At 35.1% G+C, this 27892-nt stretch overlaps 2 protein-coding genes across 5 annotated transcripts in view; one reads left to right on the forward strand and one right to left on the reverse strand.

The window, feature by feature from the left end:
• Positions 1-27892, forward strand: part of PSMD1 (proteasome 26S subunit, non-ATPase 1) — an 81523-nt gene that overhangs the window by 16804 nt on the left and 36827 nt on the right. For both annotated transcript variants that reach the window (XM_061388016.1, XM_061388021.1), the window contains 7 exons: positions 1301-1389; positions 1862-1940; positions 2536-2709; positions 4303-4414; positions 4976-5172; positions 6424-6519; positions 8508-8572. In XM_061388016.1, the coding sequence (XP_061244000.1) occupies positions 1301-1389; positions 1862-1940; positions 2536-2709; positions 4303-4414; positions 4976-5172; positions 6424-6519; positions 8508-8572 (812 nt within the window). The remainder of the gene's footprint in view (positions 1-1300; positions 1390-1861; positions 1941-2535; positions 2710-4302; positions 4415-4975; positions 5173-6423; positions 6520-8507; positions 8573-27892) is intronic.
• HTR2B (5-hydroxytryptamine receptor 2B) lies at positions 12182-27805 on the reverse strand. Of its 3 annotated transcripts, XM_061388045.1 has the most exons (4): positions 27324-27805; positions 25716-26047; positions 17297-17497; positions 12182-13205 (listed from the first exon to the last, which is right to left on the reverse strand). In XM_061388045.1, exons 2-4 carry the CDS (start codon positions 25939-25941, stop codon positions 12313-12315), a joined length of 1320 nt encoding a protein of 439 aa, XP_061244029.1. In that variant the 5' UTR covers positions 25942-26047; positions 27324-27805; the 3' UTR covers positions 12182-12312. The 3 variants fall into 3 exon arrangements, with proteins under 3 accessions (XP_061244029.1, XP_061244039.1, XP_061244019.1); XM_061388055.1 differs by lacking the exon at positions 25716-26047 and having other exon boundaries at positions 27324-27802; XM_061388035.1 differs by lacking the exon at positions 27324-27805 and having other exon boundaries at positions 25716-26776.

Here is a 27892-nt window from a genome sequence, read left to right on the forward strand (position 1 = left end):
ATGGGAGAGACACTTGATCTTACTGAAGAAGAAAGGGAATTAATACTGATTGAACTGTTTTTTGTGTTAGTCTGTCACTGGGAAGTTTAGTGTTTTTTTTTTTTAATTTGTTTATTTTTTAATTGAAGGATAATTGCTCTACAGAATTTTGTTGTTTTCTGTCAAACCTCAATATGAATCAGCCATAGGTATACATATGGTTTGGTTTTAGTTGCTAAGTTGTGTCCGACTCTTGCGACCCCATGGACTGTAGCCTGCCAGGCTTCTCTGTCCATGGGATTCTCCAGGCAAGAATACTGGAGTGGGTTGCCATTTCCTTCTTCAAGGTATACATATATCCCCTCTCTTTTGAACCTCCCTCCCCATCCCACTCCTCTAGGTTGATATAGAGCCCCCGTTTGAGTTTCCTGAGACATATAGCAAATTCCTATTGGCTATCTACTTTACATATGGTAATAGCTAACTTTTATTTGAATGTGTACATGTGGCATTTGGACAGATACCACAATCAGAGCATTAATACAGGTTGTGTGTTTGTTTTTCCCAGTGAACTGCAGACTCCTTGAGAACAGGGGTTCTTAACCTTGGTATTGTAACCTTTGCTGAGATATTCATCCTGATAATCGTTCACTTTAATTTTTGAACAGATAATCTATTCATCTGGTTCCAAAAAAATTTTAGTATGAAAAGATACATACTGTGAAAAATCTTCCTGCCTTGCCTGTGTTATTTACCCAAATCCTTTCCCAAAGTCATTTTACATAGTCATATATTATTTCATTAATATGAAGTTGTTTGATTGAGGTGTATGTAATCATGCTTCTCTGGATTTTTAAAATAATTTTTACAAGTGTGCAAGAGAAAAATTTGCATCTATGACAGTTTTCTGATGTTTATAGTGCAGTTGAATTAAACAGAATTGCTCTGGTGCTGCCAGAGGTACAGTGCCAGAAGAGGTACACCATTGTTCCTCAAGTTACATCCATTCTTGGAGACCTTGAGCAGGATATCAAAGAGAAATGGCAAACTATTTAGAAACTAACAATTAGAATATCTACTATTAAATTCTTACTTGAAATCTATTGACCTCAAGTTAAGACCACAAATAAAACTTTTGATTTGCTGTTTTTTAATAAGCTAGCTATTTAATCTTTATAAAGAAATTTCCAAGATTCATATTTTAAATGCTGATTCAGTTTACTCATGTTTTCACCACAAAATAGTGTTTCTTATTGTGTGTTTACATGCAAGCTTGCATTTGTATGAATACAAATGATAAATATCTGTGTTTGTTTTTTAGGATGCAGTAAGGAATTCTGTCTGTCATACAGCAACTGTCATAGCAAACTCTTTTATGCACTGCGGCACTACCAGTGACCAGTTTCTTAGGTAAATGTACTCGTAGGCTCCCACTTCAGTTTAAAAGTGTCTCTGACAGAGACTCTGTTGTCACTATTACATGGATGTGAGGAACTTTACCTGCTTGTCAGTCCTAAATTTTAAATTCTACTTTTGCTATTTTATAAATTTTTTTAATTGCATTTATCTACGTGTTTTGAGGTAAAATTAATTTTCTTCATTAGTTGCCTTGAATACAGATTTTTTAATGAAATATATTAACCTCTGAAGTTTGATACAATTTTGCTTTTGCTCATAGTGTAATTACATATGTGTTTTTAGAAAGTCCTTAGAATATTAAGAGGCCTTAAGAGGTAAAACAGAATCATCAGTAACTTGAAATCCATAAAGTAAAATGATTTTTAACGGTTCAAGGTAAAAATGTTAGAGCTTTGACTTTAGTATTATAAAAAGCTTTATGAAATTCATTTTAATAATATTGCTAAATTTTGTTTTCTTACAGAGATAACTTGGAATGGTTAGCCAGAGCCACTAATTGGGCAAAATTTACAGCTACAGCCAGTTTGGGTGTGATTCATAAGGTAATATATACTGGTCTCTGTGAGCAGGCATCAGAACAGAAACAATTTTTCTCGAGTTAAGGAACAAAAAAATCGGGACTTCCCTGGCAGTCCAGTGCTTGAGACTCGGAGCATCCAATTCAGTGGACAGACCAGGGAATTAAGATCCCACATGCCACATAGTGCAGCAACAACAACAAAAAATAGAGAAACATGTTTACTATAATGCATTGACAAGTACCTTTTGTTAAATTAGATCAGTCCTTATACAGGGAAGGATGAAGTAAATAAGAAATGTGTGGGGTTTTTTTTTAATAAGTAGAAATCTTTTTTGTGTGAAGAGTAAGCCCTTTCTTAAAAGATGAATTGAAATAATTATTTGCAGAGTCTAAGATAAATTTGGGGAAATGTTATGAAACAAAGAGGAGGGGAATGGAAGCATTTGTTTCTAACTAAGATGTGATTTAGGATCACTTAAATCTGTCTTCTGTGAGTGATAAAGTTGCTTAGAAGAGAACTCCACTTCCTCCTTCACTCTGGAGAAAAAGCAATAGTCATAGAAAATGTTTCTCTCACTTTCTTTTACTGACACCTCTGTGGTGGCTCACATTTACAGGGTCATGAGAAGGAAGCATTACAGTTAATGGCAACATACCTTCCCAAGGACACCTCTCCAGGGTCAGCCTATCAGGAAGGTGGAGGTCTCTATGCATTAGGTCTCATTCATGCCAATCATGGTGGTGATATAATTGACTATCTGCTTAACCAGCTTAAGAATGCCAGCAATGACGTAAGTATTATAATGCACAACTAAATTCCCATTACTTAGGAATGAGGGAAACATTATATTTGCCAAATTATTTCAGTGAATAGAAGAAATCTTGTAGGATTCCCAAATCTACATTCCCAGATCTAAAGTACTGTTTTCATAGAATATTATCTTTTAAAGGTAATTTCCTCTCCTCCTCTGTAAGCTAAAATTGTGTTTGTAGTCCCTTAAACCTTATGTGTGAAAAGTGAAATAAAGTATCAGATATTTATAAAATGTACATTGTATGCATTGTAAGACACTTTAGAGTCTTGTTATGTTACATAAGTGATTTTCTGTTATTTTATAGGAAACCAAAGCCCCTCCAAAATTGCCTGTACTCTTTTGGGAGTCAGAATTCTTGCTTGTGTAATCTTTTTGGTGATTTTTAAATGTAACTCTTTTAGAAAAACTTATTAAGCATCCCTGTTTTTATTTTGAGGAGCCATGACAGGATTTTAGACTTTTTAAAGTTTTATGTTAGGGTAGTCTCTATTAGAAAGCTATCGGGAGAATAGCTCAGTGAGCCAGAAAACTTTGTCCTACTTGAGCGAAAAGACTGAGATCAGTAGGATGGTCTGTCTCAGCTAATATGCCCCTATCCACAAATCTTACATAATTTATAGATATCACTGCCTTAAATTTCTGGTGATCTCAGGTAAAAATTTTCTTACCAGGTAAAGCTTTTTGATTACCATCAACAAAAACCTCTGCTGACCAACTTAAACAAGGAGTTTATTGGAACTAGCTTATATAATTAAAGGAAAAGCTGGTGAACTAGTTCTCACAAAGGTTAAAGCAGGGTGATTCTGGGAATCTTGGTAATAGGAACTAATGGAATGGTCTCGTTGGGGCTCTGCTGTCAGGATGAATAAACTTGAAATGTTTTTGGTCCTTGGGTCCTTCCACTTAAGAAAGATTAAAATTCCAGAGGAGCATCTGATTGGCCTGTCTAGAGTCACAGGCCCACACTTTCCCCAGGGGAATATGAGAGTTTATTTTCAATGACAGTCTCACCAAGATTTGAACCAGTAGGGAGGAATATTCCCCAAGCAGGACTGGGGTACTGTCACTAATAAAAGGATACTGTACATTCAAAAGTAACAGATCATCACACAGATATTCTCCAAATAAAGACAAACTTTTGCTCTTGACACCATTTTCTCCCACTTTCTTCATAACCATGTTCCATTAGGTTCCTTCTTCTCCTCTGTGCTTCCTCCCTCAGTTCATAAGCATATTCACCTATCCTAAAAAGACTCTTTTCTTGCAGTTGCTTCTCTCTCTTAGTTGTTGTCATCTGTCTCCTCCCTTCTTGTGTAAACTTATTAAAAGAGAGCTGTACTGTCTCCACTTTGTTTTCATTTCCTTAACTCCCCATTAGTTTATATCAGCAGGCAGCATTCTTTCGAAACTGAAATTGTGAGGCTACCACTGACCCTCTGTATCCTTTGATAATATCCACTAGGCCAAATGCTCTCCATGCCAACAGCACAATATATTTTGAAAGTAAAATGAAAGGTTGGATTTTAAGTACTGTGTACCAGATAAATGGAGCCCATGCTTTTTCTCTAGATTGTTAGACATGGTGGCAGTCTAGGCCTTGGTTTGGCTGCCATGGGGACCGCACGCCAGGATGTGTATGATTTGCTAAAAACAAACCTCTATCAGGATGATGCTGTGACAGGTAAGTGATTCTTTCCAAAGATGACGTACTGTAGGATTAAGTAATGTAACTGTAACATTTGTTTTCTGCTTGTATTTTGTGGTCTCTTAAAAATCTAATAGATTTCTCTACTTGTAAAGGGCGTTAATTTTTGCCACATTTATTAAATTCATTGTATAAAAATATGTTTTATGATATATAGGCTTCTAAAAATAGTATATCTTGTGTGTATATCTGATTACTGACTTTTGCAAATAGAAATTTATTAGAGTGATCTCCTTGTATCTTGGGACTATCTATACTGCTTGGTGATAATGAAAAAAAAATATTGCCATAGTATCTCATTTGAAATCACTGCAGGATTTCATGGTATATCCTATCACAATCTAAAAGGAAAATAGCTATAAATATATGGATGGACTTCCATATAAACTATCCTCCTTTATATCTGATGGCTTGGAAAAAATGCTACAGAAGCTGGTGGTTATTTTGATAGCTGTTAATAGTTAGCACTTCCAGTAGAATATGTTTTATTTACATACTTAACTCTTATTATTTAATGTTTTGCTTCCTACTCACTAGGCGAAGCAGCTGGCCTGGCCCTAGGTTTGGTTATGTTGGGCTCTAAAAATGCCCAGGCTATTGAGGACATGGTTGGCTATGCACAGGAAACTCAACATGAGAAGATTCTCCGTGGTCTTGCAGTTGGCATTGCGTTAGTGATGTACGGGAGGATGGAAGAGGCTGATGCTCTCATTGAATCTCTCTGCCGTGATAAGGTGAGATCACCTATTATTCATCCTTTTCTCCCTCCTTTTCCTCACCCTTCAGTTATTATATCTAACATTTACAGAAACACTTAACCTTGACTAGAAATTATCTCTATTCCCATCAGAACTCCTAGGTACATTTATTGATGAAACTTCTCGAAAGATATATAAAGCCTAATAAAATTTAGGCAAGAAAAACACTGATTAGAAGAGGTGAGCAGAGCTAATTTGAGATTAAGACTTCAGTGGTTTTCAAATAAGCAGATTTAGAAAAGATCTTTAGAAATTGTAAGTTGATTTATTTTAGAAATAATGTTTTGGGCATGATTTCATAAACATTTAATAGGATACAAAGTTTACTTCATTGTTTTTTCATCACAAAACAGTGCCCATCTCTGGACTTTTTTATTTGGATGAGTTTTTTTTTCCTTTGCCTTTTGTTTTTGAAAAACTGAAAAGTGAAAGTCACACAATCGTGTCTGACTCTTCGCGATCCCATGGACTATAGCCTGCCCAGCTCCTCTATCCATGGAATTCTCCAGGCAAGAGTACTAGAGTGGGTTGCCATTTCCTTCTCCAGGGGATCTTCCTGACCTGGGGATCGAACCCAGGTCTCCTGCACTGCAGGCAGATTCTTTACCAACTGAGTCACGAGGAAAGCCCCTGTCTTGTCTACCTACCATATACAATATAGTAAAAATGGTTTTACTGTTGTAAAAACAAAAAACAAGATGTGTGTGTGTGTCTTGTTTTTACAACAGTGAAACGATTTTTACTGTATTGCATATAGTAAGTAGACAGTGGTAAACAGTACTGTCCTCTGTAATCTGATAAAAAAAAATCCACTGCTACAGTTTATTGATAAAACTACTAATTATTTTGCTCAGCTGTCAAACTCCATATCTCTTCCACTCATAGCTCAGTGCCCAAGAATTAAGTGATAAGGTAAAAAGCAAATTAGAATAGCAAGCTTCTTTGTTGTTTGACAAATGAAAGACATAGGGCAGTTGGCTTGAGTTTATACATACTAAAAAGTGTGAGGCAGCATAGGTATGTTGTACAGAATACTGGGAATTAAAAGTAGTTAGTTATTCCTGTGTTAGAGCCTTTAATTTTCCCATTCATTTAGAAAACTACCAACCACAAAATGGTTCTCTTTTAGTTCATTTTCTGCCTAAAACCAGCTGCCCTTATGGATGCAACTAAGCCTGTAAGAAGTTACTATTTGAAATAAGTTGATGATGTTGAATTATTTCTTAGGATCCAATTCTTCGACGATCTGGAATGTATACTGTAGCCATGGCTTATTGTGGCTCAGGTAACAACAAAGCTATTCGACGCCTGCTACATGTTGCTGTAAGTATTCTAATCCTTTGTTGTATAGAGATGAAAGGGAAAGTTTGCAGATGGACCCTCAATGTGTTGATGACTGTAACACCCACACCACATAATCACCACCAGTGGTCTCAGATTCCTATTCTCTTCCATTGAATACAGTCAGCCATAACTGAGCACCAGGGTCACTTAGCTTTTCCAGATAATGGTGTGTCTTATTTGTGTAGAAGTCCTTAAAGTCATTCAGGGCAATTTCTGGAACTCTGTTCCGAGGGAAACCCTCGTTAGTAAGAGACAAGACCATGTGAATGTGTGCAGCCACCCCAGGGTAGGGAAATCTGATGAACAATAGAGACAACTTCTTTTTACCTGTGAAGTTAGCTTCCAGGTAACCCTGAGGGACATGCTCTGTGACAGGAGACACACTGCACAGGAGAGCCAATGTCCATGTTTTCCAGTAGGCTTTTTCCACTCATAGTCACCCAATTCAGGTGTAGTTTTCCAATAATGTTGTCTGATGACACAGTGGACATTCCCTATGTCTTCACCCAGGACGTTTCTACCATCTTGGTGCTGGGAGAAGGTAGACCCAAGGTCACCTTCCCATGCAAGAAAGGGTTTAATACTGTTAATATTTTTTTCTTCCTAGAGATGTTCACATCACACAGTATTTATTAGCAATTTATTATTTATCAGTGCAACATGTGGTATGTTCTAGATGTTTGTCTTTTGCTTAAGTTTAGGGCATATTTTTTTTTAAACAACAATGAAGAAACGATTAGATTTTTGGTGTGGGCCACAAATGCTATAGTACAGCTGAAATAATCTTTAAAACTATCCCTGAATCTTAAACTTTACCAAGCTGTAAAGGATTTTAAGTCTTGAAATGAAGAAATTCTCAGATGAATCTTTCTAAATTTGGGTAAGACATTCTAATAGAGGAATATAGTAGTCTGCCTGCCTTATACATGGATATATGTTCTTAAACAACCAATGGATGCCTGAAACCATGGATAGTACTGAAACATACTATGTTTTTTCATATACAGATATATATCCATACTTGTAATAAAGTTTAATTTATAAATTAGGCATAGTAAGAGAATACTTGAATTGCCAGTATCACTACTTCTGTGCTTTGGGGCCAGTATTAAGTAAACTAATATAACCTTTATTAAGTAAACCATTATTAAGTAAATTAAATAATGTAAGAACTAAATAAACTTAGCCATTATTAAGTAAACAATAATAAACTTTTAAGTAACCATTATTAAGTAAACTAGAGGTTATTTGTGATCCTATGAACTGCAGCCCACTAGACCCCTCTGTCCCTAGGAATTCTCCAAGCAAGAATACTGGAGTGGATTGCTATGCCCTCCTCCAGGGGATTTTCCCAACCCAGGGATCGAACCCAGGTGGATTCTTTACCAGCTGAGCCACCTGGGAAGCCCAAGAATACTAGAGTGGGTAGCCTATCCTTTCTCCATGGGATCTTCCCAACCCAGGAATCGAACCAGGGTCTCTTGCATTGCAGGCAGATTCTTTACCAGCTGAGCTACCAGGAAACCCTGTTTGAATATAAGCACTGTAAAACCCTGTGGATCTGATAAATGAGTGGGTAACTAAGTGACTGGTGTGTGAATAACAAATACAGCTTGGATACACTGACCAAAGGGTTATATCCCAGTTGGGACAGAGTGGGACAGCATGAGAATTCATCTCGATACTGAGAATGCATGCAGTTTAAAACTTGTGAGTTGTTTATTTCTGGAAATTTCCATTCCAGATAAATAAATTCAGACCACAGTTGATTGTGGGTAACTGAAACTGCTGAAAGTGAAACTGTGAATAGGAAGATAGCTAGGGTAATATACAAATGAGATCTAATTTACATTTAAATGATGTGGGCCACTCATATCAGTTTATTCTAGTAATAGAATGCATGCAATACAATGATTGTAGTAATAGAATGCATGTAGTATATAATCATCCTTTGAAATTTTTCCTAGGTAAGCGATGTTAATGATGACGTCAGGAGGGCAGCAGTAGAATCACTTGGGTTCATTCTCTTCAGGTAATTTCTAAGTTTTGATTCTGTTTATATTCCATTTCTATTTGTAATTGGTAGTTACACAGTAACTGACTCTCTGAGAAATCTATCTAGGTTCAGAATGTGGACCATTTAATAATAAAGTTAGTGTTGTTCCTCTGAAAAAGAAGCCAGTATGTTTTGAGAGATTGGGATGCTATTTGAGAAGTAGCAGTCCTCTTCTCATTTGGTAATTCAAATGGGATGCTGTCTTTCACACAGGCTTGTAGAGTTCTTGAAGCTCTTTAATGAGACTGAAAAGTAATAGGCTTTGTTAAAATGCAGAAGAGTGAACAATTTGCAGATGTGGAGATGCCCGTGGCATTATAGTATGGTTGTGATCCGGGGGACACACTCTGAAACCAACCTGCCAGAATTGAATCTTGGCTCTGCCACTTACTGAGTCACTCAAAGTCTGAGTGACTTAGAGCTTGTTACTTAGCCTCTTTGAATTTCAGACTCCTCATCTGTAAAATTCTGTAAAAGAGGTAGAGTAATAGTATCTAAGACTGTTTTTTGACAACTAAGTGAGTTAATATATCTAAAGCCCTTAGAATGGTATCTGGCACTAGTAAGTGCTAGTCAAGTGGGTGTGGGTAGTAGCAATTGTAATAGTGGCAGTAGGTGCAATAACACCTCTTAAAATAGTTCTGCTGTCTGATCTCACATAGTTTCTTTTCACTAAGGTACTTTAAAGTGCAACACAGGAAGATTAAAAGTACTTCTTTCAGCTCTTTTTTTGGCTGGATATTGGATATTCTTTTTTTGGATATTGTGATGAAATTGCACCATAATGTAGGGATGGGAATCTGAAGGAACAAGTAAGATGAGTTTCGTGTTCTTTTAATCTCTGGTACAGATTTTCTACCCCAAGTTCCTGGAATAAACCTTTGTTGTAAAGATTGTAATGTAATTCAACAAATAATATTTATACATATATATTTTTTCCAACAAATATTCGTTCAGCATCCATTGAACTGGTTAGAGGACCTTCTCTAAGATGCAAGATAGAAAGTTAGCCATTTAGTGTAGACACTAAATACTTTTTTCCTATTTTGGATAAAAATGTTGGCTAAAACAGCAAAGCTCAGATCCATATAAGCATGCTAATAGGTTTCTCCTTTCACCAGTCAGTTTGTTGAAGGAGGTTGTTTAACAAAATACTAATCTCCTTCAGTGTATTATCCTCTAACCCTCATTTGTCCAGCTTGTTCACAAAAACACTGGAGAGATTTCACTAAATCCTGTGGTATTTATACAGATCTGGTTTTCTTGCCTGGGAAATTCCATGCACAGAGGAGCCTGGAGGGCTACAGTACATGGGGTCGCAAAAGAGTTGGATACAACTTAGTGACAAAACAACTAGTCTGGTACCTCTAAAACAGAGTATGTGGTTAATTGGTTATTACTGATTTTAGTAGATTCATAGAAGTATCAGGTGTTCATTGATTTCTTTTCTAAGATCTGATAAAACCTATTTGTATTAAGCTATTCCACGTTTTTTCAGAAGATCTACAACAGACTCCACAGTTTAAATTTCTTGATTCCCATCCCTTTTTTCTCTTTTTGAACGTTAGGATATTTGCCACTTACAGTCCTTTTGTACCTTTGCCATTTTCTGTTTTTCCTCAGATTTGTCAGCGATGGTTCTATAATTATATTCACAGGTTCTGTTTCAGGGATGTGAGTCATTTAGCTTAGAGACTTGAACCCATTTAAGGTAGCCAGTCTCTTCACCTATTTTACATTTTGATCAGTTTTAACATTACTTTTTCTGGTCTAAAAATCATTCTCTTGAGACAAAAGATGGAAGCAGAATAGAAGCTGTGTAGTACTGTTTCCTTCCTGTTGTCTTTGGCATATCATTGTAGCCAATCTGTGATGCTAACCTTTCCTTATTTTTGCTCTAAGCTTAGACACAATTTAAAAACAAAAATTAATGGTTTTACTTTTGCCTTTCAGGGAGGGTTTTTTTATGAAAAGATAATTTTCATATGAGAAATATATTCTTTTAGGTGTACCCTTAGTAACTATTGGTTACCCTTAGTAACTTATAAAGAATCTTACTCATCAAGGTCTCTTCCTTTATTTATTCATTATCGGCTACTAATTCTTCCTGTTAGTCACTTTATATTTTATATCATGTAACTCAGTCACCTCGTGTGTATATTCTGCCACACAGGAAGTTGAGTTTTCATGAAAACTGTTTTTTTTTTCCCTTTTTTAACCTGAGCATGCTTTGATCTCTAATTAACAAAATTCATTTCTGCTCTTGTATTTACTGTAGCTCACACATGTGCTCAATTCCCAGTTTCAGCAGCAGATGTCTTCCCTGAGCTGCTTTTAGGCTTTGCTAAGAATTCTCAGATCCAGCTAATGAATTATGTGTTTTTTATTTCTAAAAGGCCATTCAGGGTTTTGTTGTGTGTGTGTTTCCTTCATAATATGATTCTTATAAGAAGTAGAAACTATAAAAGATGTTAGGAATGCTTTTATCTAAAACTTCATGGATGAAGAAAATTAAACGTAATCAACTTGTCTAAGGTGCTGCAGTTAAAACCAAGTTCTCAAATTATTAATAACTAGTAAATGACACAGACTGGATTTGTTCCACGTCTGGCAGTGCAAGTTAAAATGACAAACCGATGAATAAAAAATTCTGTGCCAGAAGTTCAACCAACTCTTTGAGCAAGCTTGGGCAGCCATGATCTTATTTACAAATTCATTAAAGTTTAGGTTCCTGTATTAAAGTCCCATGCCTCTAGTTTACACATGCTCTTTGAGAAACACAAGGTTCATGTACCCAAGACTGTTTTCATTTGCTTTTTCTTCCTCTAGGAAACCTGCCTCTGCTCAGTAAATGCCTGGTATGAGCCATTTAACAAAGAGCTGTAATTCCAAGATCCAGTTCTTTTGTGTGATATCCAGATAGTCTCTTCCCGACCCCCTTTCATCAAGACAGTTTCCTGATCAGTGCAAAATTGTGGCTGCATTTAACTAAAGTGAAAGTGAAAGTGTTAGTTACTCAGTCATGTCTGTGGCCCGGTGGTCTATAGCCCACCAGGCTCCTTTGTCCATGGTATTCTCCAGGCAAGAATACTGGAGTGGGTTGCCATGCCCTCCTCCAGGGGATCCTCCCAACCCAGGGATTGAACCTGGGTCTCCTGCATTGCAGGCAGATTGTTTACCATGGGAAGCACCAGGGAAGCCCACATTTAACTAAGCCAAACTGTAAATGGCAGTCTTAGCTTATCTTCAGATGTGATCATTATTTGATACTCTTATTTTTAGACCTCATATCACTGTTGTTCTGCCTTGAAGACAAGGTTAATGCTTGTTTGTTTTGTTTATTTCATTCTTGGCATAGCTTAACATGCAGTTAGGAACTAAATAAATTCTTATGGTAGCATTGTTTTTTTGTATGGTGACATTCTATTTTTCTAAACCACAAGTTTATTGATTTATTAATTTTATTTCATTTGACTATCTTAACATTTAACCAGTGTGCTGGATTGTTTTAATTTTCAACTCTACAAAAATGATTTTTTATTAGTAGTAGAATAGTTTTGCCCAAATAAAGAAAATTGGATAATCTTAATACATAATTCTTAATTTATTAAGAGATGATTTTTGATACATGATATAAAGTTCTTTATATAATTCTGGTATATTTATATTTTCTTCATCATCTTACTCATCATTATATTAAAATTGTGCCATTTCTACTATACGTAACTGATTTGCTCTTCAGTTTTGTCACCTTCATTTTCGGTGAGGAGAAGTGTATCTAGTAAAATGATGGATGAAGACTGAACGGTTGAACCTCGGAGCCTCATTGGACTCTGGTACATGGCAGGATTAATGCCATTTCGCATTCCATGTTTCATAAAAAATATAGAATTCTCTGCCATTGGATTCTGGAAGTAGATATTACTGGAGCATTTTCCAAGGGTTTTTACTGATGTGGGGGCTCGGTAATTGCAGGTGAGGTACCGGCCAAATGCATCCCGAAATGTCTTATTGAAGAGAGTGTAGACCAGAGGATTCACTCCTGAGGAAACATAGCCTATCCACACAAATATCTCCAGGAGCATGTTGAGAGTCGTCTGGTTGCATGAGTCACATAAAACTAAAGTTACATTTGTAATAAAAAAGGGGCACCACATAAGTAAAAAGAGGAAAAATACAATCCCGAGAACCTTTGAGGCTCTCTCTTCATTGGAAATGGTCTGCACTGACTTTTTCCCTACTGTGGACATTCTTCGCATAAGTATGTCAGCACTTGCATTGGGCAGAGTTTTGTCCTTGTGAAAGCCATCCAGCATTGCCACTTTTTCTGGTGATGAGCAAGGTGTTTCATCCCTTTGGAAAACTGTGGACACAGTCAACCATGTTAGGCGTTGAGGTGGCTTGTTTTTGACCAAGTAAGCTTTCTTCTGTAAAGCATGGATAGTGAGAAAGTAGGTGACAATCATGATGGCCAGAGGTGTGAAGAAGGAAGCCAGTGAGCCAAAGAGCATGAAACTGCCAAAACGATCCTTTGTCAGCCCGCAGGTGATGTTGTTTGGGTTAGCCACATCAGTTTCTATCCCTTTAATAGGAACTGGAAGGGCAATGCCTAAGGAAAACAAGATAAACTGAGTTATGACCTTTGATTAGATCCTTTTAAAGTTTGTCTTACTGACATTTCACTGTTAGTATATGTTAATTCCTGGTACCCGAAGGCAGAATCAAAGCACTTAATCAATGGAAGATTTGACAAACAGAATCTAAGTAGGCAAACCTGCTGTTTGTAAAGAGACACGTTAGTGGTTTCAATTGTATAATTAAAGCGTCGCTGAAACTATATTGTACCCATGACATAGAGAATGTCTTCATTTATTCTCCACTTCACAGTATCTATTTTTGTTTCTTGAGCTATCCCGGGTTAAGGAAAGGAATATAGGAGAGAAGCTGCTTTTATCTTAATATCCCATGTGATTGAGCTCAAAAGACTTAAGAATACATTCATGCAGTATCTTAGTTCTGAGTTGATACCTATTTTTTAATCTCTGAGCTTACACAGTTTCATTTAACAGACAGTTTATCTTTTGATATTTGTGAATGTCTTTTAACTTCTTTCTGACTTCTTAGGGAAAACTAAGGGTTCATTGTTTTTTATTAAATGTTACTTAAGAGTTTGTGGTCATGAAATTTATTTTCAGGATTGCATTTTCCTCCATTAGAAATGAAAGCAATATATTTCATGCTAATTTTCTTATACTTTAAATATTATGAAGTAGGTATTTAAATATGATCTTGCTTATTAGTAAAATAGCTTATTAGGAAGAGAACACAAGGGTTGGCCCTAATCTTTTCCCTTTGAAACAGCAGATATTTTAAAGTAAGTCTGAGTTAATTGATCTTTAGACATCTCTAGGATTCTTGAGGTATCATAGAAGGATTCACTTCTCTGAATCTGAACATATTCCTGTCATCTACATCGCCTTTTTATTGTAGCATGGAGACCTTGACAAGAATGTATTCCTCAAACCCTTTCTAATGAAGGCTGCTGCCTTGTCTGCTTTTTCTCAGGTACATCACCAGAAAGATCATCTGTATACTTTCTGTTCTACACTAGGGGTCAACAAACTGTGGCTCAGTGGCCAAATCTGGCCTGTCTTCCATTTTTGTAAATAAAATTGTGTTGAAACACAGCCATACCCGTTGTTAATATATGGTCTGTGGCTGCTTTTGTTCTCCTGCTGCTGAGCTGAGTAGTTTTGACAGAAATCATACAGAATCTGTAAGACCAAAACATTTACTACCTTGCCCTTTGCAGAAAACTTTCGCTGGTCCTTCTGTCCTATTACTTCCAGTAACCATTACACTGTTCTCCCCACTACACCCCCACCCCCTCAAAAGCACATCTCTTTCAAAGCCTGTGTAAGCTACTTACACTGTTCTCCATCTGGATCCTCTACCAACCTCCAGGATATATTGTCTGTCTTCCTTAATGGGTTTAGCCCTTTGCTATAGTTTTCTATCCCCTGTTCCATTCTATCATCTTCCATAATTTCATCCCATTGATGACTCTTCTAATGCCTAAGGTTCTATTTCTTGAACTCTTCACCTCCAGTTATTTGTTTGCATTCCTGAAGCCATCCATCAGTTCAGTTCAGTCGCTCAGTCGTGTCCGACTCTTTGCAACCCCATGAATCGCAGCACGCCGGGGCTCCCTGTCCATTACCAACTCCCGGAGTTCACTCAGACTCATGTCCATCAAGTCAGTGATGCCATCCAGCCATCTCATCCTCTGTTGTCCCCTTCTCCTCCTGCCCCCAATCCCTCCCAGCATTGGAGTCTTTTCCAATGAGTCAACTCTTCGCATGAGGTGGCCAAAGTACTGGAGTTTCAGCCTTAGCATCATTCCTTCTAAAGAAATCCCAAGGCTGATCTCCTTCAGAATGGACTGGTTGGATCTCCTTGCAGTCCAAGAAGCCATCCATAAGTCCACTTAAAATTATCCCATATCTAAAATCATGAACGGTTATTTCCCTTTCTTGTCCTGCTGCTCTTCATTACTGTAGAACTTCTTTTCACAGTTATCTTGACCTCTAGTTCATCCTTCTCTTTTTCCCACATTCCATTAACTCCCATCAAGGCTCATGTTATCTTCTCAACCAGCTTGTTGGTCAGTAACCTTTGTCTTCTCTGGTATTTTGTATACCTTACCCTGTTACTCTCCTTTCAACCTTACTGTTGTCAGGTGTTACCTGGGATAACTGTAAATCCAGAAGAAGAAAGTGAGCTCTTTTCAGCACTTTCAGAGTTTAAAAACTGAACTAACATCATTATCTGCCTTTTCTTTTACAAATTTGTTAAATTGTCATTGGTTCTACAGCATAGAGTGTGATAAAATGAAAATGGCATTGATCTTGGCCTTTGTGCTAAAAACCATAGGTCTTTAAGCCAACTATTTAAATCCTCTAGGTTTCTTTTCTCATCTATAGAAGGAAAAAATAGGTTTGTAAGATCCCTTGTAAGCTGTAAATCTGAGGTCATCTTTTTATTCTTTTCTTCTGTATACTTAGTACTTACTATGAGACCATCTTCCTGAGTGAAAAGATTCTTTTTCTTATTTTTGTATTCTTAGTGTCTAACATATAAGCACTCTATAAATTTGATCAGTTTTATCAATGTAAATTCATGTCATCCAGGCTTAATCGAGGTACAGTTTCTACCAACAGGCTCTATATTGGCTTGAATATATATTTCAGTTTCACATGTTTTAATTCTTAAGGAGCCGTTTCTCCTATTTTCCCTCCATCTTTGCCCTGTCCCCCATTCCACCCCTCGCTTCCACCCTACTGCAACACACACTGTTTCCCTTTCCTTTCCTCTCTTTGCCCTGAGCTTACCAAAAAGATACGGGGTTTTTGACATGAACTTCAGTTTTCTTTCTCTCCACTTTAAATTTTGGCAGTTGTCACCCATTATCTCTAATGCCCTTTCCATAGCTTCTTTTTTAGGGGCCTCTTCTGTTCTATCAATCAGCCTCTTTCCCCAAAGTTAGCTTTTTCTCACTGCTTGCAGATAAATAGACTTCTCCTTGACTCTTAATTTCTTCCCAAGCCAGAGTAGTAACACTCCTTACTTTAACCTCCAAAGTTTTCAAAAGAGAGTTGGTCTTGGTATCTGTATTCCAAGAATATGTAGGTCATTTTCAATGTCTTGCTTTCTTTTTTCCCCTAATCCCCAGTGTCTTTTTTTTTCTCATTAGAGAAAGAAGTCACATCTTTACTTGATTTCTTTCTAGCATTTCAAGTCTCTCGATTATTTCAAGTCTCTCTTGATTTTTTTCCTCTTTGAATTTTCCTTACTGGGAGAAGTGAACATACTGGTCAATCTGTTAATGATCATTGTAACTGTTGTGAATCTGTTTGTGTTTGTGATATTAGCTTATAAAAGATTTGAGTTACCATTTATGCTTTACTTCATTCTCAGATACTCTAATATAGCAGCTATCTTTGAGTATTAAAGATGGGCACAGGGGCATAAAACAGTTAAGAAATATAATTTTTTCCAGAAATTATTTCTGAATATCATTTATATCTCTCTTAACATTTCTAATTAAACACATTCAAGGACTTCCTTGGTGGTCCAGTGGTTAAGACCCCACACTTCCAGTGCAAGGAGTACAGGTTCAGTCCCTTGGTTGGCGATCTAAGATCTCACATGCCATGCAGTATAGCCAAAAAAAAAATGTATAAACATGTTCAAAACACTTAAACAGACACTGATGTGTCTAGTCTATATACATATTAATTTCCAAGGTGACTATATGAACTTTGATATCGACATAAAATGTTTTGATTCTTTTTTCTCATTTCCTATTTATTTTCTTAGGTGTTATTTAAGATGCATGGCATTTTTTGGTGTTACTTTAATAACATTTCAAGATTCTGTATGCTACCTAGGCCTTAATGATTGGTTGACAAATATGAAAACCTTTTCAGATTTAGTCTTCCTGCATGTCAACAACAAGCCATGAACTTTTCTGCTTTTTCACCTTTTTTGTGATACAGTGGTTTAGAAGCTATATGATGAGTGTAATGTTATGAGGAGTTTGTTTTGATGTATCACTGTCTACCAGGCCTGATAATCTCCTAGCCAAAAGGAACCAAAGGCATGTATACCCCACCCCACACCCTGGCATTCCCCACATACCTATTGAAATTAACCACACCACGATAATCTTGATGAATGCTGTAGCTCGTGAGTTATATTGATTGGCCTGGATTGGCTTTTTGATGGCTATGTAACGATCCACTGAAATGGCGCAGAGATGCAGAATGGATGCAGTAGAAAAAAGAACATCAAGAAATAACCAGGCAGGGCATAGAACAAGTGGGAGGGGCCACATAGCCTCTGAAAGAAAGGAAAAAACAAAAACATATTCTCCTGCAGTTTCTTTTTTAACTGATAAATATTTTTTAACCTTTTTCAATATTCATCTGAAATTTTACAACTTAACTTCCAAGAAAACTTCAGATAATAAAGTTGACAATATATACATTTCGGTAGATGGCACCTTTTAAATAGATTTTGTTTTGTATAGTAATTACAACTCTTTCTAAATCAGTTTAGCATTTTTAGCATGATTTTGACCTTTACTCTTTGTCTATTTCTTTTGTAATTTTTTAGAAATGTATATAGTGTTACAGCTTAATTTTGCTATTCTGATAAAATTTATTTTTAAGCTGCTATTTAAAAACAACAACAACACCTTTTGCCAGATAGAGGAAGCAGTGTAATGTGGCAAAAATAATATTAGCATGGGAGTCTCAGGCTTGGGATTTGGGCTCATTTCTAGCATTAACTAGCAGGAGCAGCATGAGCCTTGTTGATAGCAAACTCTAGTTTGGTGAAATAACTAAGTGGAATGACTTGAGTTTTCCTTTTGACAGAAGGAGTTCTGAAATAAAGTTTGCAGTAGGAATGGCTTTAGGTTATTCCAGAGAAAAGTGGATTGTTACCCTTCCAAAAGTCCATCCTTCACTCTAAGCACTTGAGATGTAATACAGATTTTTGGTTTAAAAAGAACATCTCATTATTAGGCATGGTGATTAATTTAACAAAGTATTTAAAAAGCATTTATACCTCATACCTATACCTCATACAGTCTTAAACACTTTAGAATATTAAATTTTTTAAAAAATTTCAGGTTTAGGATATGCTATTGAATATTCTATGTAGTTTTCCAATAAACTTACTTAGAAGAGTATCCATACATATATGAATTTGATAGACTATACATTGTACATATATACTCACTACTATATTTTTTTGCAGTTTTAAAACAACTAAAATTTATTATAGCATTTTCCCTAGAGTATTTCAGTTTGAATCCATTTTATAAACACATAAATTTTAGAACTTTCTGTAAAGGCACATTGCTTCTGTGTAGAACAAATGCCATACATATGAGATTATCTAAACCCTTTTTATGGTTTAATTGTTGTATGTCCACTGACGAAATGTAAACTACTTTTCTTGGTTTTTGTAAGTGTATCTGCCTTTGACAGGTATAAAATAATTGAGGTAATTGGAGGGGGAACGAAGATTACCTCAGGATTTCAGAGCACCAAGAGACCCTTTAGTTGTAAACTGTTTAAATTCAGGAAGTCTTAGGGGTGGAGAGAGGTTAGACCCCACCCCAGCCCCACCCCACCAAAATAAAGACTATAATTTAGGGAAAGATGTTTTAGATAGACTTGAATTTCTTTTTTTTTTTTTTTTAAGAATCAAGTAGGATCTCAGTGAAAAATACTTGGATATTTCACCAAAAAAGCTAGCAAAGTTGACAAATATTCCCATTGGTGCCTTCTGCTTCCGCAGTTGGTATGTGGCATTCCCAACAGGAATATTAAAATATTTTTTAAATCAGTATTGAGTTTTTTTTTTTTATTGAAAAAGAATAAATGATTCCTTTGTACTTGGTTGCATCTTCAGCAGATTCTTTAAAAAGGCTTTAAAGCATCAGATGGAGTAATTCATACTTTTAAGTAAATTACTTTAATCAGGCTTTTCCTACTTCATTGAATTGGGGTGGGGATAAGGGATGGAGATAATAAAATTTAATCACTGAGCTGGAAGGGACCTTAGAGATTATATCCTGATTTTGCAGATGGGTAAAATCAGGTATAATTAAGTCTTTAAATGTGAGGGGGAGCATTTATTTATCAAAATTTACTAAAATGTAAATGTTAATTGAAAGTGTTCTTTAGGACCTTGCTACTCAAGATACGCTCTTCAGATCTGCAAGTATCAATATCACCTGGGAACTTTTTAGAACTGTAGGCTCCCTACCTGCTGAATCAGACTGCAGGTGAAGGAAATAACCTTAGGTGATTTGTATGCAGATTAGTGTTTGAGAAGCCCTGCTTTCTTGAAAAGGTTGTTTATTGAGTTTGCTGGCATAGGATAGGCACTCAGAATTCCACATAAAAAACTTAATGGGAGACTGCTCAAAATAAACAAAAGAAATAAAATATGGCAGAGATACTTGTGTTTAGGAAGAATCTAATCAGTTAGATTTTCTCCCTCTTAGCTGTGGTGTTCAGTTTTCTTTTTAATTAGCAGGAAAGGACCTTGAACAGTCAAAGGCAGCAGTGTATTCTTTGACCTGAGCTTAAGGAAATTAATGGCCTAAATAGAGTGAAAAGAATCATCTATGACTGAGTTTTGCAGTGGAAACTATTTAAAAGTGAGGCTGCATTTTAAACTCTCCTGAAGTTCAGGTTTAGAACTGAGCAGCAAACAGGAAAATACTTAAATCTAGAGCTACAGCCAGAGATTCTAATCATAGTTAAAGATTTTAAAAGGCAGTTAATTAAGGTCTTATGTCTTAGGCTTCCTCTTGTAAAATGCCTGCTCTCTATCATCTTTTAAATGGTTGCTAATAATTTACACTTGCCTATTTAGCTATTCTAATTTTGGATTGTATTCTTTTCAGTTCTCGTCTGGAAAATTGAGGTCAGAAATCTAGTAGCCGCGAGCAGCAGGCCACAATAGAACTCTCATATTAAAAGTACATATCTCTGGAATTGAACTGTTTGACCTACATACTTCTGATTGTGAACTAAGAGGGAACGCTCTTTAGTCTTGATTTTAGCTAAGCCTAGAAGCCTTGTTAGCTTTGTTTTCCAGCAAAAAGAATTTATAAACTCTACAATTTTGGAGCAGAAAGGGGTTACTAAAATTAATGCAGATCATTAGAATATTTTGCTTTAGTCAGTGCTTTCTTAATCAATAACAGTAGAAATGTTGAAGCGTGATAGAGAATTTTCTTTAAGAAAGAAAGAGACTGAGATTTAGGATTAAGAGTGATAGATCTTTTTGTTTAACCTTTATGATTCCAGGTTTCATGAGATATTAGTGAGTAGGCTGTTTTTATGAAACTAACAAAAGTAACAGATGATTGGATTATATTATAGGAATCTTTTATACAAAGCCAAAATAATTGCCTAAGTAGAATTCATGTAATATAATAATTTATGCAAGTTAAAAACAGCTCTAGACATTCTCAGTTTATAAAAGGACTTTTCCTAGTCCAGATATTTTCATTCTAAAATTGTTTTCTCAGTTAGTATGAATTTGACAGGCTTGAGGTCAGAAAAGTTTGTTACTACTCAGAGTAACTGGAAAGGTTTTAAAGATTTATAATTTCATTTATTTGTTGCAATGTATTATGTCTAACTTATTTCCATAAGAATGTAATGTATTATTTCAAATGGAAGTTAAGATTTACATAAACAGAAAAGTGTATCTAAGAATCTAAGGGAAATAAGTTATCAGATACTTAAACTAAATTAATTCCTGAGGCTCTATTTTTTTTAATAAAAACTATTACAGAAGAAAAAACATTTAAATTATATAGTATGTATCATTTAGTATGAAATATAACTTAAAACAATATTGGGTTCTGCCTTGTCTCTAGATAAAATTCTGTGGCCCTCCTGTTAAGATCAAGTTATTTAAGATAAAATGTTGCCTGCTTGCCAAATACAACAGTTTTGGTTGATACAATTTCTCATTTCATTTGAGAAAGCAGAGTAAAAGAGGTTAAGAGTGTGAATTCTAGAATTAGTTCTCCTAGGTTCAGATAATATCATTTATTTATTCCTATGTCTTCCCTTGTAAAATGAGGATGACAATAATACCATTTTATAGAGCTGCTTTGAGGATTAAATACAGTGATGCGTGTAAAGTGTTTAGAACAACGTCTGGCATACAGAAAGCACCCAATAAATGTTAGTTCTTATTACTCTTATTGTTTGGCAGAAACTAGCCAACTAATCCAGCCATTAAAACCCTCCCACTTATAAACAATGAGCTGTATCATCAGTATAAAATCAGTGTTTGTCTTCTTGCCTGCGGTAGCAAAATGCATCCAATTAAAATGAAAATTCTACTTCAGAAAAAGGGCATGAGAACATATTTAACTGTTCAACTCTTAACTAAATTTGTCATGAAAGTATGCTTTTACTAAAGTTGAATTTTAACTATTTATATCAAATATGGCTAAGAAGCATAAATAATCTGTGTGCATTGCCATGCCTTTTTTGTTTTGTTTTCTTTTGGGTGAGTTGTTTGTTTGGCTTTCTTTTTAACTGGTATAGAAACCTGAATTTTTAAACCACAAACTTGGCTTCTTGATGACATAGACTAATTTTCATCTGAAACTTGCTTATCCTTGGGGCAAGTTTTTAGTTTGAAAAGCTGAGTTATGCTGTTAGTTTGGAAAGTAATTGACATTAATCTCTGAATCTGGGACATAAAAGATTTCCCTCTTGAAGATTTAAAGACTATTTTTAAAGCCATTCCAAGGGGACTCTGTTCATTGAGGTATGTAGTTCTTGAAGATACTGGAGCAGGACAAGTCCTAAATTGCCCTAATGTCCAGAAAGGACATAGTTTTCAAGTATGTTTTTTTTTTTTAAAATCTCAGAAATTCTTGTTTCTATATTTATCTTCTGGAAAAGACAGCTAGATCAGTGCTTAAATTTTTATTACAAAGCTTCTTTGTTTTTGTTATTGTTGTTTTTTCACTGTATTTGAGCATATGAAGGATCATAGGGTTAAATGTCTAATATAGTGTTATAAATGTTTCGAGTGATTTAATACTTGTGAAAATTTTACATTGGTTTTTTAAAATTTCATTTTTCAGAAAGGAGTGCCTTTAATTGCTTTGCTCCCTTGTTTTTTCACTGTATAAATGAATAACTGATTTTTTTCTCTTTTACTGCTATACATTTATTTCATCTCTGGTCAAACTCATATCTAAACTAAATATTGTATTTAAGTATATAAACCTTTTGCATGTTGTACAAATACTTGCCAAATATTAGTGTATAATATGTGCTGGGACCTACTTGACAATTTCACAGGATAGTGGCAGTGGAAGATTCAGCATAGCCATTTTACGCACGGGGTGCTTGAGCTCTGATATGTTGTTAAGTGACTTGCCTAAGCCAATACAAGAGAACCAGGATTCAAAGCATATGGTATCTTGCTTCAAATGAACCCCCATATTTCAGCCATTTTATATGCCCACTTTCAGCTGCACCACAGATACTGTTTCAACTTACAGATCATGAAACATTGTTTTAAATTTGTTATAAAGAAGCCAGTAATGACCAATGGATGACCAAATGTGTCCCTTTACATTTTAAATAATTTGTTTAATGGGAGAAGGGAAAGTTCAGAGACATTCTTAAACTGTAAGTAACCTGTCTTTTTTATACTGGCATATGATACTCTTTTTTCCTTTGCGTTCTACTCAAATATGTCTAACCTAAGCATCTTCAAGCCTTAAATTATACGCTACTAATTCATGATCATAGTTTTTAAGAATTATAGACAAGACAGTGAAAAAACTAGAAAGTAAAGGTTAAGTCCAATGCTCCCAAGGAGGAAGAAGTGACAGAAAAGTTAATGTAGCACAATTTATTTGAAAAACCATGTTATATCAGTCATCATAATCTTGGTAAAATAGAAATTCAAATACTGTATAATCAAATATGCAAATTATTGCTTCGATAAAATGTTACTCAGTGTAAAAGCCACTTTAAAATTGTCAGTGCTGTCCTTTTTTTTTTTTATTTAATTTTGTTAGAATATAAAGTTTCAGTGTTACTTTCTTTAAATTTCCTTAAGATAACTGAAATAACTCTTATCACTAATAGTGGTAGTTAATTTTTTTTAATTTCAATAACCAGGGATACTTTTGTTTGTACAGACTTCAGAAATTCTGAAGATTTTTCCTATAATGAAAGAAAAATGCACAAAATCTACCCCTGCATTTTAAAGTTACAGAAATTCTTATAAATGCATTGATTTAGTTAACACATGAAAGGTCATTTAAAAACTCAACAGTATTTGAACTCAGGTCCCCATTTATAATATACGCAGTTCCAAGTTTATGAATGCATCCTTTTGAAGCTTTTAAGAGGGCAACATGCATTTTCTCGTAGAAGTAGAATGTTTTCAATAATGAATTAATGCAGTAATAAATAGTGGTTCTCAATTTAGCTTGTTTTTAAAAATCTACTAACCTTTCTATGCAGCTTAGTTACTGATAGCAGAAATGTTTTGGGCTATGAAAGTTTATTTTGTAAATAAAAATTTACATTTGAAAGAACAAAATGAAGTTAAAAGTGTGTATACATAATAATTTTTTGAACATAGATAGGAAGATGTTCTACATATTGTATGTTAAAATATGTTGGATTTTTTGCTCTTATAGCTAAGAATATCTTGGGCCCCAAATATTTAAATATAAACTTAGTTTTCAGCTGCTGTATGCCTGCTGTTTTCCTGTGAAATACATGGGATTATCACTGTTACCTGCTCTTATATTTTGTTTATCAGCTTACTTTAATGTCATGAAACTTTGCCTTTTAAGATTCCTTAACTGTCTAACTGTTGGTTAAGTGTCTACAACAGTGTTTTGCAAATACTAATAGATGATTGATACTTATAAACTCATGGATTTTAAAGTTAAAATACATTTCAATCTCATTTATTCAGTGTAACATGTCAATTAAATTTTGTTTTGTAGTTGGGATGAGCATTTTAACATTTTCCGTATGCCTAACAGCACAGTTTAAAGAGTAACTTCACACATTAAACTGTTGTGCACATGGAGATAAGAATTTGAATTGGTGTCTGTACAATCTTTACCAAATATGCATAAATGTTCCTATATAATCCTCATTTACTTCTTTTAAACTTTATTCAGAATTAAGATTGTTTAGGCTGACCTATAGAGTAGATTTCTCAATCATTTCCCTGGTTGTGTGTTGCACTGGATTTTTACAAACTTACCAGAGAGGGGATAGATAGAGAATACTAATGAAGAGAGAGTCTTTTAAAGCAGAAAAGACATTACTATTTGTCCCACCAAAGAATTTAACACCTAGCTAAGAATGGAAAGTTTTAGCCTGTCACCATGTAATTGTATTTGAGGGATCAAGTATTAATATTAAATACCTTTCTATAATTACTTATAAAAATGTAACATTTAACCTGAATACAATCAAACATGCAATCTAATTCTAGTTAATAAATTTTACTTCTATAACCTGAAATATTTTTATCTTCACCATATAAGCAACTCTAAAAAGCTCTATTTGCTGTAAATAATCATCTTCTTCAGCAATTAATGAATGGACTATCAATTTATGTCAAGCATTAAATAAGTTATATACCCTTTTAATGCTGATTCTTGAGAGCCTTCATAATTCATCATCAGAATTGTATTTACCCAAATTATATAACTAGAGATGTTATGCATGAATCATAAACTACTTGCATCATTTTAATATCGTTTTCTGTTTTATTATGACAAACTAAAATTTTAGTTCTAATTATGTTTTAAATTCTTGTAATAGCTCAGATTTGGTCATTTATTTTAATAACTTAGAGGTCTTATTCCTCTAACATACATCAAGGACATGAATGGTCAGAAATTATAAAAATTAAACAGATGGATCATCTCTTGGGATTTTCTGAGCCAGACCATTCCTTAGCAACTAAACATAATTTTTTGTTAACACAACACATGTGTAACACTTCAGTTTAAGTACACAAACTATAAAGAGCTATAGCAAGACTTTTCAGAACAATTCCAATTGAAATTTGAGTTTAGAGATTTATTTCAGCATTTAGTGATTCAGAGATCTCATTATTAATAATTAACCCAGCACATTAACTGTCACAGTAGTGTTCTAGCTATTGCTTTATCAAGAAAAAAAAGTACTAGTAATGGGATAAAGTATAGAGTCGTCTGTTCTTCACAATAAATTTTAGGTAATATATTCAGAATATATGAATATTGCTAACTTGGATGACTTCTTAATGATTGTTTTAGGTGACTGAGAGGGAATAGAATTGTTTAAGAAATTATTTTTTGCTCTTTAAAACTGATTATCAACCATAGAAAATGATGAAAAATGAGGGACTCTTTACTCCCTGTATCTTTAAATAGTCCAAATTCATATTTAAACCCTGAATGAGTATCCATTTCTCTAATAGTATATCATAGTTCTGTGGTTTGATGGCAAGAACAAAGTGAAATACTTACCAAACATTATTGTTAAGAGGGCAATCGGCATCACAAACAATCCAACCAGCAAGTCGGCCACTGCCAGGGACATTAGGAAATAATTGGTAGCATACTGCAACTTTTTCTCCAGTGAAACAGCCAGAATAACAAGGATGTTGCCACCAATTGTGGGTATTATCACCATGAGTATCAGAAGAGCTGCCCATCGCGGTTTATTTCCCTGTTCCTCACCAGTCTGTTTCATTTTCTCTGTTATTGATTCTGTCTGTAATCCAGACCAGTTAGAAGAGATTAAGTGGTCAAATGAGCTCAGCAAAACATGCCCAGGACTTGTGCGTTGCTCGAATATTCTAAAAGAGAAAGCCATTCGCTGTTTTTCTTTGATTTGATCTGATTCCAGACACTGATCAGCATGGTCAGTAGCTAAGCTGGTCATCTGCTTTTTTAAGGCTTTGTACCCATGCCAAACACTCAAGGCCAAAGTTGACTCCTTCCTTAAAAAGAGAATTTCAAGTTCTATAAAATGAAAGTGTAAGTACATCTGTCCATGTCTGTAGGTGAGGCCCGAGTGGTTAGTGTTCTGCAGAGGCTCAGGTTTCGGAAGGCTTAGTGAAAGAAACTGATAGCTGTGGGGAAGAAAGGCTATTTTTTGGTTTCTCTCTCTCCCTTTTTTTTTCTTGTTGTGGCAGAATCGAGTTTGAATTTGAATGCCAAAGAGTTCTCCCTAGATATAAAATATATCAATTGCATTATTTTCTTTATTTCTTAATAAAACCCAGTTTAAAAAAGCAGTTGAATTTATTATTAGCCCCTCCCTTCTCCATAGGTCTCTTGTGCATTTGTGACAATACAACCAGTTCTAAAATCATATATATGCCTGATATGTTCCAATTAGTGAAGTGGGAGATACATTAATTTTTTTCAGTGGTATAATGAAAACCTAGGTGCTTCCTGACCCTTGATTGTCATTTTACCTTTACTTTAGAATATGTACAGAAGATTAGAAACATCCAAACACCAAACAGAACTTTTCATACACACTGGCCTTCTACCTAGAAACACTCCAAGCCCCCACCCCCACCCCCCCGCCCCACCATGATTTACCAGCATAGGAATCCTTATTTGTAATTAGATTTGGTCGGATCAAGTTTATTTTAATACTCATATAAATGCCATTTTTATAAAACATTTTTATAACTCATTCTAAAAAACTGGGGTTTCTAGAACTCCTTTATAGTTTGAAAGAAGAGGAGAAAGTATTCCTAGGATCCAAATAACTGTTTTTACTTGTTTCATCTTTCAAAGAAAGCATGTTTCTGTACAGATATTTTCCAAATTTATCACTTTATGCCAAGTTTGAACCAGTTATTTTTTTAAGTAGTAATTTCTTTTTTTCTTAACCTTCCCAGTTTCTGAGGCAAGGAGAGGAGGCTAGGAGGAAGATTAAATCATTTTTTCATAAAGCCTTACAAATCCCACATTAAAATCTTCCCTTTAACATTTGTAAATTTTTCATTTTGGTTTTTAAAGCACTGAGTAGAAATAAAAAATTATGGTAGCAGAGTTTTGTAAGAAAGAAAAGGAAAAGCCTTTAGATTAACTCTATATTTATCTATGGGTACTTACCTCTTATTTGCGGGTTACTCTCCTAAGCGTGTCATATGATCTACTCAGGAGACCTGCTTGCTGCTGTGGTGGGAGTCCTCCTCCCGTTGACTTATTCTGAGCCTCCAGCACTGGTGCTTCAAATCATACAAATGTGTTGTGTAGCTGTAAGCGTGCCAAGGAGGTTGTTTCATCTTCGATACACTCGTTTTTAGAGAGTAGCAGCATTTATTATAATTCATAAAATCACCAGTTAAATATGTTGAACCAATTCATGATCCTTATTCAAGTTATATTCTTAAGAGCTGTCTTTAATTTGGGGGACTATGATAAACTCTGTCATTATAGCTTAAGATAGTTTCGTTTTCAATTAACCCTAGGCTGTTTTTCCTAATTGAGAAAAAATAAGATACAGTCTAGAGATACTGGAGCTTTAATTCTGTGGAGATTCTGCCCAGTGAGCCTTAAAGTGATTTCCAGAGTTTTAATTTCTACCAGTGAAACATGTGTCTTATGTAGCTTTCATGCCTTTGTTGTGGAACATAATTAATTTGCTCTGATTACAACCTTATATAGAAGAACACAGGAAG

Source organism: Bos javanicus, chromosome 2 (genome assembly GCF_032452875.1).
Source record: "Bos javanicus breed banteng chromosome 2, ARS-OSU_banteng_1.0, whole genome shotgun sequence".
NCBI lineage: Eukaryota > Metazoa > Chordata > Mammalia > Artiodactyla > Bovidae > Bos > Bos javanicus.